This window comes from Schistocerca americana, chromosome 2 (assembly GCF_021461395.2).
Source record: "Schistocerca americana isolate TAMUIC-IGC-003095 chromosome 2, iqSchAmer2.1, whole genome shotgun sequence".
Lineage (NCBI taxonomy): Eukaryota > Metazoa > Arthropoda > Insecta > Orthoptera > Acrididae > Schistocerca > Schistocerca americana.
The window spans coordinates 111,423,325-111,439,447 of record NC_060120.1 but is presented as its reverse complement, the minus strand read 5'-3'; the positions used below and the strand labels follow the sequence as shown (position 1 = coordinate 111,439,447).

Sequence of the window (16,123 nt, the reverse complement as noted above, 5' to 3'; positions counted from 1 at the left end):
GACTGCCGCAATTACACATTATACTGATCTACAGTTCACTATTGGCATCTGCAAATGAGAGCACTACAAGTGTCTACAGTAGTTGGCTTGGGCGATTTCAAAGCTTCGATTCCTTTTATCAATAAACTTAAGGTTGAATAAGTCATTTCATACAGACATATTATCACACTTGTCACACATAAGGGCATAGAAGATGGTAGTAGTACACGTCAGAAGGAGTAACAGATTGTGGATGAAGTGAACATGTTTATGACAAAGCAGGGTGTGGAGAAAGGAAATGTTTGAAGCAGTGACCAGAGCTGCCAGTGTGAAATATCTTCATTATTAGCACTGTCTCACAGAGGAGAGGAAACTACAGCTATACCCAGGTCAGAATAACAAAGTTACTGAGAATGAAGTACAGTTGAGTGTGGAAGGAGGCAATTATGTCGGCTTGCCAGCGCATGCGCGCTTATTTTGGCTGTAGTAGCAACAGCTGTGTAGATCCTTACTGGACTATCTCCTCACACCGCCTTTTAATGTGCGGTGTTGAGTTTACTTTATAGGTTCATTATATCCTTGTGGCTTAACAAATACACTGCCATGTGTAAAATGATTGTTCCTACTATTCGTATACCTCAACAAAAGCAACAGGAACTGCACCGTTTTTACAATAATCAAAATGAATCACATTCATTTGTCGTATTCGATTCGTAACGAGTATTAAAATGGATCTGAACTGTTAATATAAATACAATAACTAACGACATTAAAATAATATAAACTGCTTGACAACTTAACTAATCACTGTAGTATGCATGTAGTTTTACGCTCATGCACATGAGTATTCCTTCATAATGATGTGAGATTTGTTGTGCAGCTGCAGTACATGCCTGTCAGTCAAAAACACGAAATACAAGCACAAAAATAAAGACAAATTAAGGCAAAGGGCAAATGTCACTTATTTTAGAATCACTTTCTCCCTTGACACTGTCACTATCTGAGCTCTGGTCCGTGGACGAGTCACTTGAATAGCACAAGGATATAATCATATTTTCAATATGACTCTACACTCACTTCACTTTTCCAAGTTTCTTTAACAACCATTTCTGTGTGGCGCACAGCATTTCTCTACTTATATGGAATTATTTGTGCCCCTGCTTCCTATAACAGCCTTTGAATTTCTACCAAAATGAAGCTTTTGTTATTTGTTGCCACATAATTTTTAATCTGTCAGGGTGTATACGCGGACAAGGCAAAAAAAATTCCCAGATTTCCCGGTTAAAAATACTCTTTCTCCCGGGTGAAAAAACACTTTTTCCGTGTTAAGTGACAGTATATTTTCCCTCAGAACTGCAAAACTTATCAATTCTTTGAATGGTTATGGTTTCATACACAAGTGTAGAATTTCCCGCCACTTTAGAAAATGAAACTCAGGGAAAAAGACACGTTTTGGAAATATCTTTGTTCTGCAGCAACATGTACGCTCCGAATTTTTGTATTACGAAAGTATACATCGGAATTCCACCAGACACTGCATGTTACTTTCCAAATCATTGAAATCGAGACTGCGATGTGTTTTTGTAAGCCAGTCATAGCTCATGTCACATGATCTGGCCAGCAGATATTCAGAGCATAGGACACGTGATGTAGTCAGCCAACAGCAACATCTCTGAACAGGGAAAGTTAATAGTTTAAATTAATATACAAAGTGTTGCCGCAAGGAAAGAAAAGCTTTCACATATAATGTTGGTCTCTAATGTTAATAAGCTGCAAGAGAAGCTAAGCTTTCGCACATAATGTTGATCTTTTTTGCGCATGTTACATTTTAAGATATAGCACACAAATATGCCAGTAAATTTTTTAATAATGACATAAATGTCTGATCTTCAGGGTTCAAAATACTTCTAAATGGCTCATTATCAAAGAGTTGATTTTTAAATGAGAGTCAAACACTGTGATTTAAGAAATTCATGGTACATTCCTGCACATAGTTCAACTTACATAAAAGGATATTTACTTTGCAAGTAACGCTTCTCAAACCACCATTCGCAATATTTTCCCACGACCTGTTAGAAATAGGTTCGTTTCAGAAGTTGCCAGAGAGTGTAGATAACAGGTGACACCGCACTGGCGCAGCTACCATGACGTAGGAAGCCCGTATGTACGTACATGTAAGACATTGAGAGATCATACATTATATCATAAAAGTAACAAGACATCAGTGGATACTCCAAGGACATCGGAATTTCATGAACCATACTAAAATGTGCACATTTAAAATGCATACGTTAAGTGCACATTCGTATGTCCAGAATCCCCATGAAGTAGACCTCGATCAGATATTAAGCTTTTCAATGTGGTTTTCAGGATGTAAATTTAATTGGAGCACAAGTACTGTATCATATCAGGTTTGGTTCTTTGTTATGGTATAATGCCATACGTGCTAGAAGATGAAAACGTGCACTTCAAATGCAGCGAACAGTTGAAACTAGGTACTGTGGAATTAAACATTTCATCTCAAATACATTGACTGCTTCTGCGGAAAAGGTTAATAAAAGTCAAATTTCTTTAGCAAACAGACAAAAATAACTTAATTGTTCTGCAAGGCGATTAATGCTTGGCTGTCAGAAAGGTGGAAATAAAATAAAATCTGAAACTAATAACATATTTTAACCTTCCGTGATCATGTGACAGTATTTTAATTCACTTGATAGTTCCCGGCCACAGATATCCGTCTTGTTTTCATTTGACGTCAGAGTAAACGAAGGGGAAACAGCAAAATCACTAAATGTAAACACAGGTCATGTGGAGACCACCCACTATAACAGACTGCTCTGCGCATCAGCCCCAGATCTACAATATTCGCTAAACAGGTCAATACTTTAAAAAAAAAAAAAAAAAAATCGAATTTTCCAAAATATGATTGTCTTGTAGTGCACATCTTTCTGAAAAGTCTGAAACAAAAAACATATGTGTTCGAGGAAATGTAAGACATGTTATTTGGTCTTAAGTGTGCCAAAGTGCAGTGCCACGCCTCTTCATACAGCATTCTTCTATCGCACGTCACTGTATTTCGCTCTGTGGAACTGAAAGGTGTATATTTTGTAAAGGACACCATCAAACTATATTCAGGACAGTGGAAATTGAAATGCCCTGTACTGCCCCTCCTGCTCCAAGTTGGCCAGTTTGACAGCCTGCCCATCTTTAAAAAAAAGTCTCACAATTAATAGCGGATGGGATTATTTCTAATCGGGAGAACAAGAACTCTTCAGGAAATTTGCACTCTTTATTGCCTATTACTTAATAACTTGCTGTTTTGTGTGACAAAATTAAATATAGGATACATAAAACCAATAAAGAAAGAGGCAAGCAAGGAAGTACACATTTCTTCAATCCTTAGATCATAGCATTTGTTTTTTCTCTCTCTAATCTTGCTACAGCTTTATATGGCGTGCTTTCCTTTCTGCAAAAGAATCTATTACCTCATCAAAGTTCGTCAAACGTTTTGCTACATGAAAAATCTAAATGTCGTTATCTAAGAGTGAAAAAGCTGTTAATGCAAATAATACCCAAGACTGGTGTGGTTTCTCGAACTGATTACGACTATTTTGTCACTATCTGCTAGATAAAACAAAATAGGCCTTTCTAATATTGTAGCAATTTTGTAACATACACCAAATAAACGAGACTATTTTGGCACGAATGGTCATTTTTATAACACGACAAAATATAATTCACGAAGTACCAATATCAAATGCCTGTTAGGCCTGCTACAAGCAAAAACGCTGTATGTTAGGAAATAGTTTCACATTTCATTCATATGCACCAGTTCCTCAAGCATGAGATCAAAAAGTAGTAGTACGACATTTTTGTATAAATTTTGAATCGTCTTATTCTCCCATAATTTGTGTGATGTCCCTGTTTCTTCTCCTCCCTTGTTCTAACAAACAATCACCACCAACTCTGCAGCTGTTCCTGCCATTGACAAAATTTGTTCGCCGATTAACTTCACTAACCCTGCCGGAATCACGGATTTAGCTATCCCGCTATTATTTTCCGGTTAGGCGTTATTGTGTGTTCGTACAAAACATATTCCATGTTACTTCCAGAATAGAACTTAAGTGGCTGATAGCCGGAGACTGTAATACTGGTCCTTACTAGTGTAGCGATCTGGCCAAAAGTTTTGTCAAAATTTCATTTTCTTGGGTACACCGAGAAGATAATACATAATCTTTCTTGCCTGTTATTCCTGTTAGTCATTTATTTCCATTCTGGAAGTCTGAATCTATGGATTTTGCTAGGAATTATAACAATGCTCATCATTCGCAAACCCAATCAACCCCATAATCAGACAGCGATTGGCATTCATCTGTTCGGCTTTACTCCGCTCAGCTCGTATAGCCCCGTCCCCTTCTGTCTGTGTAAAGTTTATTTCTAGATGCGATGAGTATTCTCCTGACAGAGACATCACGTACACCATGCACGCATTCAAAAATCAACTTATGATTCATTCAGAAATGAACTTAAAATGTGCTTAAAAATGTTCAAAAACCAACAGGGATATGTTTCAAAATCATACGAATAATCGATAGACCACTGTGCGCTGGATGCTAGGCGCTTTGTGAAACAAGGTTTTTCCCCACTCAAGAATATGAATTTGACGCCCCCTTTTCCCGGTAGCATCTAGTTGCTTGCTGCGACTGCTTGCACAGCTAACAGCCACACTCCTGTAACCAGAAGCGGGAAAATCTACAACTCAAATGCGACTCAACTGCACATGTGCATGAGCCTGCTCGTAAATGCTAAAATGAATCTAATGTAAACAGTTGTGACTTCACACTCATCGGAGGCAATTTGTTGTTATGAAGCACTGCTTAGCATTCCTAAATCATTTGACACATTTTGCTGTTGGCAGACGCTTGCATGAGCACTGTGTCGTTGCTGTATATGGCGCATTTCCTTTGTAATTTATGTTTTATGGTTTAATATTATTCTGCAGTAGCGGGATACAGTAATATAGAGTATCGGTTCTTACGTCAAAATTACAAAAAATTATCAGAAAACTAAAACTATGAAAACTTCCCAGAATTCTAAAAAATTCCTGGGATTTTCCCGGTTTTCTCCTGGATGAAAAAATTCCCGGGTTTTTCCCGGATTTCCCGGGTCGTATATACCCTGTCTGTGCCCAAATCACTTCGATGGTGTTAAAGTGGCAGTGGTATGGTGGGATCCTAAGAACTTAGTGGCCATGTTCTTTAGATGCCTCGTTCACAACATACTGTTGGAACTGCGGCTTATTTTTCTTCAATATTTTCATGAACTTAACCTTACATAAATTGTCCTGAATTTTCATGCTGTGGCGTTTCAACCACTCAACAATACTGGTGTTTTTTTTCCCATTGCAGCTCTATTTTTAATAACTGAATGGTATGGAGAACTATCCTTTACAATGACAGATGGCCTATCGTGTTTATCTCCTCGTGGTAGTCATTTGTGATCTTGATTTGTAAATGAGAAGATTTATGTACAAAACCAGATGCAGTTCCAGAATGCAAGACAATAATTTGTGCGCCCTTTCCCACTGGAACAGCTTCTCTGTATTCTATCATCTATCCTGTCTTTTCTTATGGGATGACAGGCATTTGTGTGCATTTTGTTGACCCACACAATGTCTTCAAATGGGACTTTAATGCTAGATCTTAAAAATCGACAACACCACACTATACTGTCTCCTCTCTCCACCACAATTTTCTGTCCATTAATTTTTTTATAACAAAAACTGGGAGCTCTGATACCTGTTAAAGAAATTTTGCTGCCACTGAATAACTCTGCCCCACAAAGAGTAAAGCACAGCTTTTTTGTAGTTGGATTTTGTTCTCTTGCATAATATCCATAGATGTTGAAAGAAATCCATGTTTGTTATGCATGGTTCTGTCCTCTTCTTTCCGGGTGTCCAGAGTTTGGGTGAACCAGGTTCTTCCCCTACTGTACAATATTTCTTCTTACAAATTTTGATGACAGTACCTTCAAGGTGTCTGCAGTTCTTTTGACTACCTTTGTTGGAGGCAGTAGAGTTGTACCACTGTCTCTCCTCAAAATATTCATGCACTGAACACACAAACTCATGTGTCCGACTATGCAAAATGTAAGTAGAATGCTGAACTTTCTGTTTAGCAGTCACACTTTTTTGTGCACTTCCACTACAAGCTTCAGGCATTGATGATGATGTCGGTTTGTTGGGCACTCAATATCGTGGTCATCAGCACCTGTGCTTCAGACATTCTGTAGGGCAAAACAAATTCACCACAAAGAGAAACAAAGCAAACAACAAAACAGACCACAACTGTTTATTTTACCAGCTGCGAGCGTCATCAGCAACTGGCTACAGCAGCTGTTACCTGTTCCTAGATGTCAAATCACTTTTTTTATTCTGATCCGGGTATAATGTGTTGCAGTCTGCCCATAGCTCTACTCCACAGCTACCCAATTTGTGTGGCTTTATCAATGGCAGGCAAAATAGCAAACAAGTTGTACATCTATTTTCAAGAGTCACAAGGCACTTTTGGCCCAAATATTTCAAAGGAATTTTAAACAACCTGCCCATCCACATGAAGCCAACCAAACGAAGAAAAATGAATAAAGAAAACAGGAAATGTCTTCTAACTTTAGCCCTTTGCTAACAAGTAACACGGGAAAGGACCCTATATGCTGTTACACTGAAGATATTGTCACTGAACACAACAAAACATTGCCAACACCTTAATGTTTACTTCTTTTGGCAATAAAAGCTCTATATCAGAAGGATTACCGATTTTGTAAGACTTCAATCTGCCAAACCACAAATGAAGATATATGACTTATTTCATCATCAAACTTCACTCTATGATTTACAGTCAATTTTCTACACCAAAGTATAGATGTATGTTGGAATATCCTTGGCAAAAGGCAGGTCATGACACTGGCATATCCTTATTTGAAAATGCAATTAGTGTGGATTTTTATATTGTACTGCTTGAATGTCAAAGTGATTTCAAATTTAAAGATGTGGCTTTAGTGAGGTGTGCACATTGTTCTCTTCCACTTTGTTTTAACCACACCATCGAAATCTTGTACCTGCACTATGATTAATAAATTACTTTAAGCAGATGGTTTATGGTATTGTTGATTGAAAATGTAATGATTCACTGACATCACTGAATTCCGTATAATGTTCCTCCCATGGTATTGATATCTTGTTGTTTTATTTCTCTCTATTAAAATATCACTTTTGGAAGAACATAATGTTTTGCATGGAAACTGTGTGTCCCTTCTAAGAATCTATTGTCTGACAACAGAACACAGTTCATAGCCAAAAAGTTCGAAGAATTTCTAGCATGGGAAGAAGTACATTATGTTTTTATTTCTAGGTACACTCAGCAAAGTAATTCCTCTGAAAGTATCAAGCAAGTGCTAGGCAGCTTATGCCAAACCTTCTGTGTGAAAAGACATTGAATGACCTACCACACACTACCACAAAAGTCTTCCCAGTAGAAGTACTAGGAGGTCGAAAAGAATGCAAACCAATTCTATGGTGGGTTGAAGGCTAGAAGAGAACACCCATATTAATCCAGTGTCATATAATAATATTAATGGCAGAGGAAAGGAAGAAAAGGTGGAAGATACATACTCCAATGCAATGCTACAAAGGAGACAGTTTTTGTCAAAAATCATACAAAAAGTATTAAAAGTGAGTAAACCATAAGCAAATTCTATGCATTGTACAAGGGACCATTTCTAGTTGTGACGTGTCTGCTCGTTCTAAGTTTTACATTTTGGCTACTGGCACAATCTGCCTCTCTAGTCACCGGGTGGCGTTATGGTCGCATGTTAGTGGAGTCTTTGGTTGTAGTTCCTTGGAGTAGCTTGCTGACCACAGGGGCAGGCAGTTGATTGCAGTTGTGGCAGGGGAGGTGGGGTGAGAGAGAGAGAGAGAGAGAGAGAGAGAGAGAGAGAGAGAGAGACGCACATGGGACGTACGGTGAGCTGTTCGCAGAGCTTAAAGGCACATGATTGTCTAACGGGGCCAGTCAGTGAATTATGTATAATTTTCCTCCCATGGTGTTGATATCTTGTTGCTTTGTTTCTCTCTATTAAAATATCACTTTTGGAAGAATGAAATGTTTTGCATGGAAATTGTGTGTACCTTCTAAGAACCTATCGTCTGACAACAGAACACAGTTCATGGCCAAAAAGTTCGAAGAATTTCTAGCATGGGAAGAAGTACATCATATTTTTATTTCTAGGTACACTCAGCAAAGCAATTCCTCTGGAAGTATCAAGCAAGTGCTAGGCAGCTTATGCCAAACCTTCTGTGTGAACAGACATTCAAGGTGGATGGAACTAATAGTACAATTTGGAAAGACATTGAATGACCTACCACAAAAGTCTTCCCAGTAGAAGTACTAGGAGGTCGAAAAGAACGCAATACTTGGGCCTAATACCGACAAAGTCGCTTATTTTTTAGGGAGGGTAGTTGTCCTTAGTTAAGTAGAAATCATTCCCATTCTACAGATTCTCCGCATCCTTTGGTTAATTGGGTGTACAATCTTAGAACCATAGTTCTTTTTTCTCCTGTTCCTCTCCAGAAATCAAGCTAGGTAAATGTACTAGGAGTGCAGTTTGGGGTGGGGGACTGAAAGGTACCAGTCTTTGGGGTCTGTCTTTCTTAGGTCCCTAAGCTTCTATAGTCTGATTAAAATTACTTTATAGTACATGTCTGTCACTTGTCACTACACTGTTGTCACATCTACTGCTGGCTACTGCTGGGTTATTGGCAACGCACTAACACAGCAGATTACTTCACAAACGCTGTTAATGTGTAATGAAGAGCAATGTTGGAAGCGGCCACTGAGAGGTATTATGGAAATGCTTGATGGTCTGTCAACAGCTGGATTTAAGTGACGAATGACTGAACTCTAGTAGACAACTTGTTTTGTAGCCCTGTATTTGAACTCGTGCCCTAACCTAACCACAACCTCATGATGTGCAATGCATGTATCTGAGAAAACGGTCAACAACCCTCGGCACAACTGCAATAACGATCGCTTTGTTCATGGCCATTATAGCTAACCTCTACGAGCAAGCTCAAGACAGAAATATTTTAATTCCAGCACTCAAAGCAAAGTGTATTTTCTCACCATCATTGGTTACCTGAAACTATGTTCATGCTGCTACACAAGCTGCCACGTTACCAACCATTCAGCAGTATTTCATCACACATGACAATGATGGTGCGTTCGACGAGATTCAAACATACAACTTTCTATACATCAGGTTTATGTGATAACCACTATGCAACTGTAGCAATCTGGGTTAAGTTCTTACATTCACAATGTCGTGTGGAGCTTATCTAATGTAAGCCATTCTCTGTGACTACAATAACTGTATATCCAACACTGCTGTGTATAAAATGTGTTAATTTCCTTAGTATTGTGTGTGTGTGTGTGTGTGTGTGGGGGGGGGGGGGGGGGGGGAGATACTTAATTTGGGTTGAAATATGAAATAAAAGGGTCATACCTAACATTCAGGATCCAAACATATTAAGAAACAAAGCCAGACAAGGAATTGGAAGTGAACTGATTAGTAGTTGTGGCAGTATGGCAATGACGAACAGTTCAGGAGTGACAAACAGTTCAGGAGTGACGAACACACTGACTGGAAGAAACCAGCTCCAACGCATGACATGTCAACTATCAAGTAATTTTAATTGGACTATGGTTCTTTCTTTTCCTTTATTTCTTCTGCCAGGTGCTATCCTTCCTCTATCCACACGCAATAATTCCAGGACATGAACCCTTCCTGTTATCTAGGGACCAGAAAGTGTATCAAATATTTTCTACAAAATTCGTAGGCTATCTATTTTTGTCAAATTTCACATCTATTTTTTTTGTTCGTAAATGATTAGACAAACAAAGCCTTAGTTCTTCAGAACTGACGGTTAAATAGCCGAGTGGAAATTTTTTGACTTGAAGGTTAGATTTTGCAAGAACTTCGACACCATTTTCTTCTGAAATGGCCATTGTTTGTCTGTATTTAAGCTTTCAAAGATGACTGTTCTATTGAAAGGCAGCAGCACTTTCCAGCCGGTGAAGTGAATGTGTTGCCAATTTAAGGGGTGTCTAGACATTATTTGTCTTTTGCTGCCCAATTCGCTGGTCACAAATTCTGCAGACTTTTGATTTTACCTTTCGTAGGAATTCATAATCATCCAACCCATGCTTGGTAACGCTACAGACAGATCTGACAAAGCACCTACCGTAGAAGTATAACCGAATGTACGGTACTGTATCATAATGTTAGGGAAGGAATTTTGGAGCAGCCGAAAAATGTTACAAATTTTGTTTTGCAATCACTATAGTGCAGAGTGCAGGCACTTTAGGCTATAGTAGCTGATGGTTACAAGTGTAAACAAACTATAACTTTGACTGCAAGTGGGGGAGAGGAGCAGTGTGGCAAAACAAGCCCGCCACCCCCCTCCCCCCTCTTTCGCAGGGCAGCGGCCTACAGCAGAACGGACACTGTCACGGGAATCAGTGTCCACATTATACAGGGTGGCCCAAAAAGGATGGTCACATTTTAAATAACTATAACTCCATCAGTTTTACAAATTAATTTTATTCAATTACGTAACTAAATGCTCCCAGGCACCCAATTACAAGAACTAACCACAAAAAATCATGTACGGAAAATGACTTCCGGAAGATGGTGTCCTTCCTCGGTGATGCATTCCACAAGTCTTTCCTCGAAATTTTCCATCACTTTCACTACTGTTTCTTCTTGAATTGCCATAATTTCCGCACTGATTGCCTCCTTCAGATCAATTAAGTTTCGGGGCTTCTGTACGTAGACTTTTGACTTTAGGTATCCCCAAAGAAAAAAAAATCACAGGCTGAGAGGTCAGGTGATCTCGCGGGCCAGTGGACATCTCCAAAACGCGAGATGATGTGGTGGGGGAACATCCGCCTTAAAACACACATGGAGTCATTGGCTGTGTGGGCCGTGGCCCCGTCCTGTTGAAACCAAATTCGATCTCGATTTACACGTAACTCTCGCAGTTTCGGCACCAAAAAGCTACGTAGCATGTTAACGTAACGTTTCGAGTTCACTGTGACTGTAGCGTTGTTCTCCTCAAAAAAATAAGGACCAACAATCCCCAATCTTGAAATTCCACACCAGACTGTTACCTTAGCACTATGAAGAGGCTTTTGGTGTAATTCTCTGGGATTATCTGCTGCCCAATACCTGCAGTTTTGTTTATTGACATAGCCGTCTAAATGGAAATGGGCTTCATCTGACATAAGAAGCACAACATCATTATTAGAGTACTAAACGTCAAGCATTGATTCACAAAATAGTCTTCGCTGCTCAAAATCACGATCATACAGCTTTTGCGTGATCATAATTTTGTATGGGTGAAACTGTAACTCACGGCTTAAAATACGCTGCAACGAACTACGGCTGAGGCCTAAAGTTTGAGCACGACGCCTAGTGGAACGACGCGGGCTTTGCAGCACTGACGCTCTAACATCATCAATGTTCTGTGGAGTAACTGCCGTACGTGTACGCCCTGTAGATTTACCACTTTTGACAGACCCTGTTGTCCGGAATGCAGTCACCCAACGTGATATGGATCTGCGATCTGGAATGGGTCCATCACGCGCTACACCAAAACGTTGTCGAAACAATCGTTGCACAGTAATAAACGATTATTCATTTCTGAAAAACTGTTCCACAGCAAAAACACGATGCTCGACCGTCCACTGCGCCATCTCGTGGCAAACTGGGTGTAATGGCCGACTTGCAGACGGCCGGCAGTGGTCCCCCCTCCTCACCTTTCAATGGTACTACGCAGTTCAAATCCGACCATCCTTTATGGGCCACCCAGTACCATCTTTTGCTAACAAACAAGTGTAGGCATTTCTTCGTTATAAAATGCTAGGTGGCATTTGTTTTAGATAGACAATTCAACTGCCTGCAACTGCATAGCCTCAGATTATTGAGTGCACTGATACAATTTTGCATTCATACACTTTTTATTTTGCAAACAGGCTCTTATGCACTATCTTTCCAAACTGGGTTTCATCAGATAATGTACAATACCAATATCTGAAAAGTGGTTACATTTTCCAGATTTATATAGAAAATAAAGCGATTCTGAACTCTATCATAAAATAGTTCATCTGGATACAATTTGCTATGAAATAGCGTCTATTAATTAACTTCACATTTTGAGGCAGAATTTGCATTTATTTTGCATTTTCTGCAAAATGTGAATTTTTTTGGTCCCTACTTATATCAACATCTTGCAAGTGCAGCAAAGAGCGAAGTGCCATGTGCGGCTCCAAGGAATACCAACGACTAATGTAACATATAGCAGTAATGTCAACATATACTGAATCTTTTTGTAATAGCATTTTGTTTAATTGGTTGAATGTCGTAAGCTCAAATGGATATCAAACAAAGAAGCATGATAATCTCTAGTCTGATGTACAGTCAATGTGTAATAAAATAATGAAAATGATTAATTTTTGACAGTAAAATAATTACATTACAATGTGTAATAATGTCTGATTGTTAAGTACAAATAGTCGAACAGTGGTTTAGAAGATGTTGGTGTCTAATCAACATTTAAGAAGATTTCATCTAGTCAGGATTTCCACAAATACTACAGGGACAATGTGTAGTTTGTTGTTAACATATACATTGACCAAACTCTCTCAGACGGAGTAAAAAACTTCCATTTGGACTGCAAGATTTCAACTGCATCACTTAAGTACCTGTATATAAATTTGAAATAATTACGCTGGCTGTACCATTAAATTTAAAAAGTAATTTGAATCGCGTATTGGATTGAAGGTGGATAGTATTAGCAAGCTACACGGTGACAGTGGGGAAGGCATTCACAAGCACATACAATGACCTGCTGTTGCCATCAAATTTATTGACAATGAGGAAGGGATATGAGTAACACTTCTTATAGAACATGCAGCAATATGTAAGATGGTGTGCAAATTTACAGCAGGAGAGATACAATACAAAACAGGCTGGGACTGAAGTAGTTACTGCAAAGTAGAACAAGTGAAGTGTATACAACAACAGTCCAAATCATAATATGGATAATGCGTTATTAGATGGAAATTTCTCTGATGCCATAAATAATACAAAGAAATACTGCCTACTTGACCAGTGTCAACATGGAAACTGTTAAAGGAAAATGTTGCATAGATTAATCAAACAATGTAGTAGAATATTTGCGTGCAACACAAAAACACAGGAAGTGTACTGTGAAGACACTGTAGTACACTAAAGGTTACAGTCTCGAACCGCCACAGGACAGAAACCGCCACAGGAAAGAAACTTTAACTGCAGATGATTTTATAATACATATCCACTCCGAACACTTCGTGTCCTTCCCATAAGTAGAACTGTTACAAAATCTGCAGTTAAAGTTTCTTTCCTGTGACAGTAACCTTTAGTGTACTGCAGTGTCTTCACAGTAAAGTCCAAGACACACACCCACATTTACTTTTATGTTAAACACTAACAACAATGTGAATGCTAGTGATAAAAATAGTCTACTTACTACATGTCAAACCAAGGACAAACAGAGCGAGTGCAACAAACTCAAACATAAAAAAAACTGTTGGACCATTAGCTTTATGGAATTTTCAATTTCTTCATTAAGCAACAGTGAAAAATGGAAAAACCTGTAATTAGTTTAGGTGTTGAAAAGAAGGGCTTTTCAGGCCTCAAATCAAGGGAGAAAGAGGGTAAAAATATGATCCCAATGCAACAAAGAGGAATCACGAATCAGGTCAAGCCAGGTCCAGCTTAACCCCAATGCACTGTTAATTCCTTCAATACTTTCTCCTCTATAGATAGACAAATGAAGTGTGTGATTCCACAAGCTACCACTGCCAATTTTTAATCTGTATGTCTCCCACTGTCTGGTTAGCAGCAGCACTTTTTAATCTTGATTTGACTGAAGTTTAATCTTGATTGCTTTCTTATAAACATTTGAGTATTTCCACACCAAAACCACAATCTCTTCGAATAATCGTAATTTTGATTAATGGCCTGCTCGTGATACTGACCACAGGTTAAAATATGTTTTTCCTTTGCATTCAATAAGAAATAACAAAACAGATTTAACCTTGCATTTAAAACTTTAAAATCTAGGGCTAAATGTTACCATATTCTCTCATTAAAAATACTATTTGCAATATTAAAATAATCCTACAAAATTCTGTTTATAATTAAACTAGAAGTCATTTATCAGCAAAAAACACGCACATTCCTATGAGTTGAAATGCAACAATAATAGCTACTAACCTAACTGGCTGTAGTTATTCAGTCCAAATACATAAATATGGTTCTGAGCTTTGGCATATGTACACCAAGTTCCAGCCCAGATATCCTCAAAGCCAAGTTTCGACCTGGGATTAATAGGCACTGGCGCAGGTACCAATAAATGCCCTAAAATGAGAGACACAACAATAATCATAACAATGATACAACTCTGTAAGTAACATTTCACACAGGAGGAAAATCTAATCCATTCTTAACTTGATACACAACACAAAATAGAACAAAAAATAGGTTTCTCTAATTTTTACCAGTAAGAGTTGGGATTCCTAATTTTGCTAGACCAGTAATAATTGTCACAAAAGTTTGATAACCAGTGATGTTTCACAAGAGAAAACAATGAATCATCTTGGACTGGGATTTTGCCTCAATTATAGAGGGTGATTTCAATTCTCAGCTTTGAGTCATGACGTCATGAGTTTACAATACAAAGGAAATGTAACCTGTGTTTGTCTTATAACTGGTGTAAACTATTCTGAATATCTCACATTTTACGAGGGTGAGGTTAGGCAGGAACCTAAGAGTGCTGCCTACATGGCTGCAAAGGAAATGAACAGCAATCATATTTATCTCCCCCCCCCCCTCCCACCCACTCACACACCCCACCTTTAGCTACATAGCTCAATTCAAGTTGTCTATTCCACTTTTAGTTATTTTTCATTAGGTGTGTAGTGCAATTTCTATTAATTTTTTTTTCGTTTTGTTTCACTCTGTTTACTTAACTGTACAGCTCAATTCTATTTGCCAACTCCCCATTTTGATATTTTTAGCTAGTTCTGTCGTCTCTCGCATTTCCTGTATTTTACTATAATTGTGTTTCTGGGGTTCTTACAGTACACGTTAGTTTCTCCCCAACCAGAACTAGTTTCGTACAGCTGTCTTGTTAGTTCATAATTTATTGTTAAGAATTTCCATGATTGTATAATTCATGGTTACATTTCAGTGTCATGTAAGCATTTGAGAGTGTTAATCGCCATTTTGATGTTTTGAGAGTGTTGATCGCCATTTTGATGTCTTGGGTGTGTTGAATCTTTGTGACCGTATGATGTTACTGCTCAAAGCCACCAGTGGAATCTTACACTAGAATTAATACAGAATTTCTCGAGAATCGATGCTCTTCTATTTGGTCATCTAGCTGCACTGATATTTACAATTTCAAATTCAATCTACACTCTGGAAAAAATGTATCGTTTATCCAAAATGTGACACCCATTTTTAATTTTTGAAAATGTGCAGAATGTATAAGAATTATTTTTTGCCTTACATGAAACACTTTCATTATATAAATTGATACAGAAAAAGGGGCCATGATAGTACGTCTCAAGTTAAATCTTTATTCTCCAAAACATATTATTCTCTATAACATGTAATCAATAGTAATATTAGTTATGATAATACTATGAAAAGGATACATTGCTACTCACCATGTAGCAGAGATGCTGAGATGCAGATAGGCTCAACAAAAAGACTACTGAACATGTAAGCTTTCAGCCAGAAGGCCTTTTTATGAAATAGACAACATACACACACAAATTCATGCAAAAACAGAGCGCACACACGCATACACATGGCCAATGGTCATGTGTGCATGTGCGTGCGTGCGTGCACACGCGCAGGTGTGTGTGTGTGTGTGTGTGTGTGTGTGTGTGTGTGTGTGTGTGATGCATTTGCATGAATGTATGTGTATAGGTTGTCTATTTCAGAAGAAGGCTTTCTGGCCGAAAGCTTATGTGTTTCG

At 38.4% G+C, this 16,123-nt stretch overlaps 1 protein-coding gene across 3 annotated transcripts in view; it reads right to left on the bottom strand.

The window, feature by feature from the left end:
- Nucleotides 1–16,123, bottom strand: part of LOC124594937 (regulator of chromosome condensation) — a 101,268-nt gene that overhangs the window by 14,909 nt on the left and 70,236 nt on the right. For all 3 annotated transcript variants that reach the window (XM_047133437.1, XM_047133438.1, XM_047133439.1), the window contains exon 6: nucleotides 14,353–14,496. In XM_047133437.1, coding sequence (XP_046989393.1) covers nucleotides 14,353–14,496 — 144 coding nt within the window. The remainder of the gene's footprint in view (nucleotides 1–14,352; nucleotides 14,497–16,123) is intronic.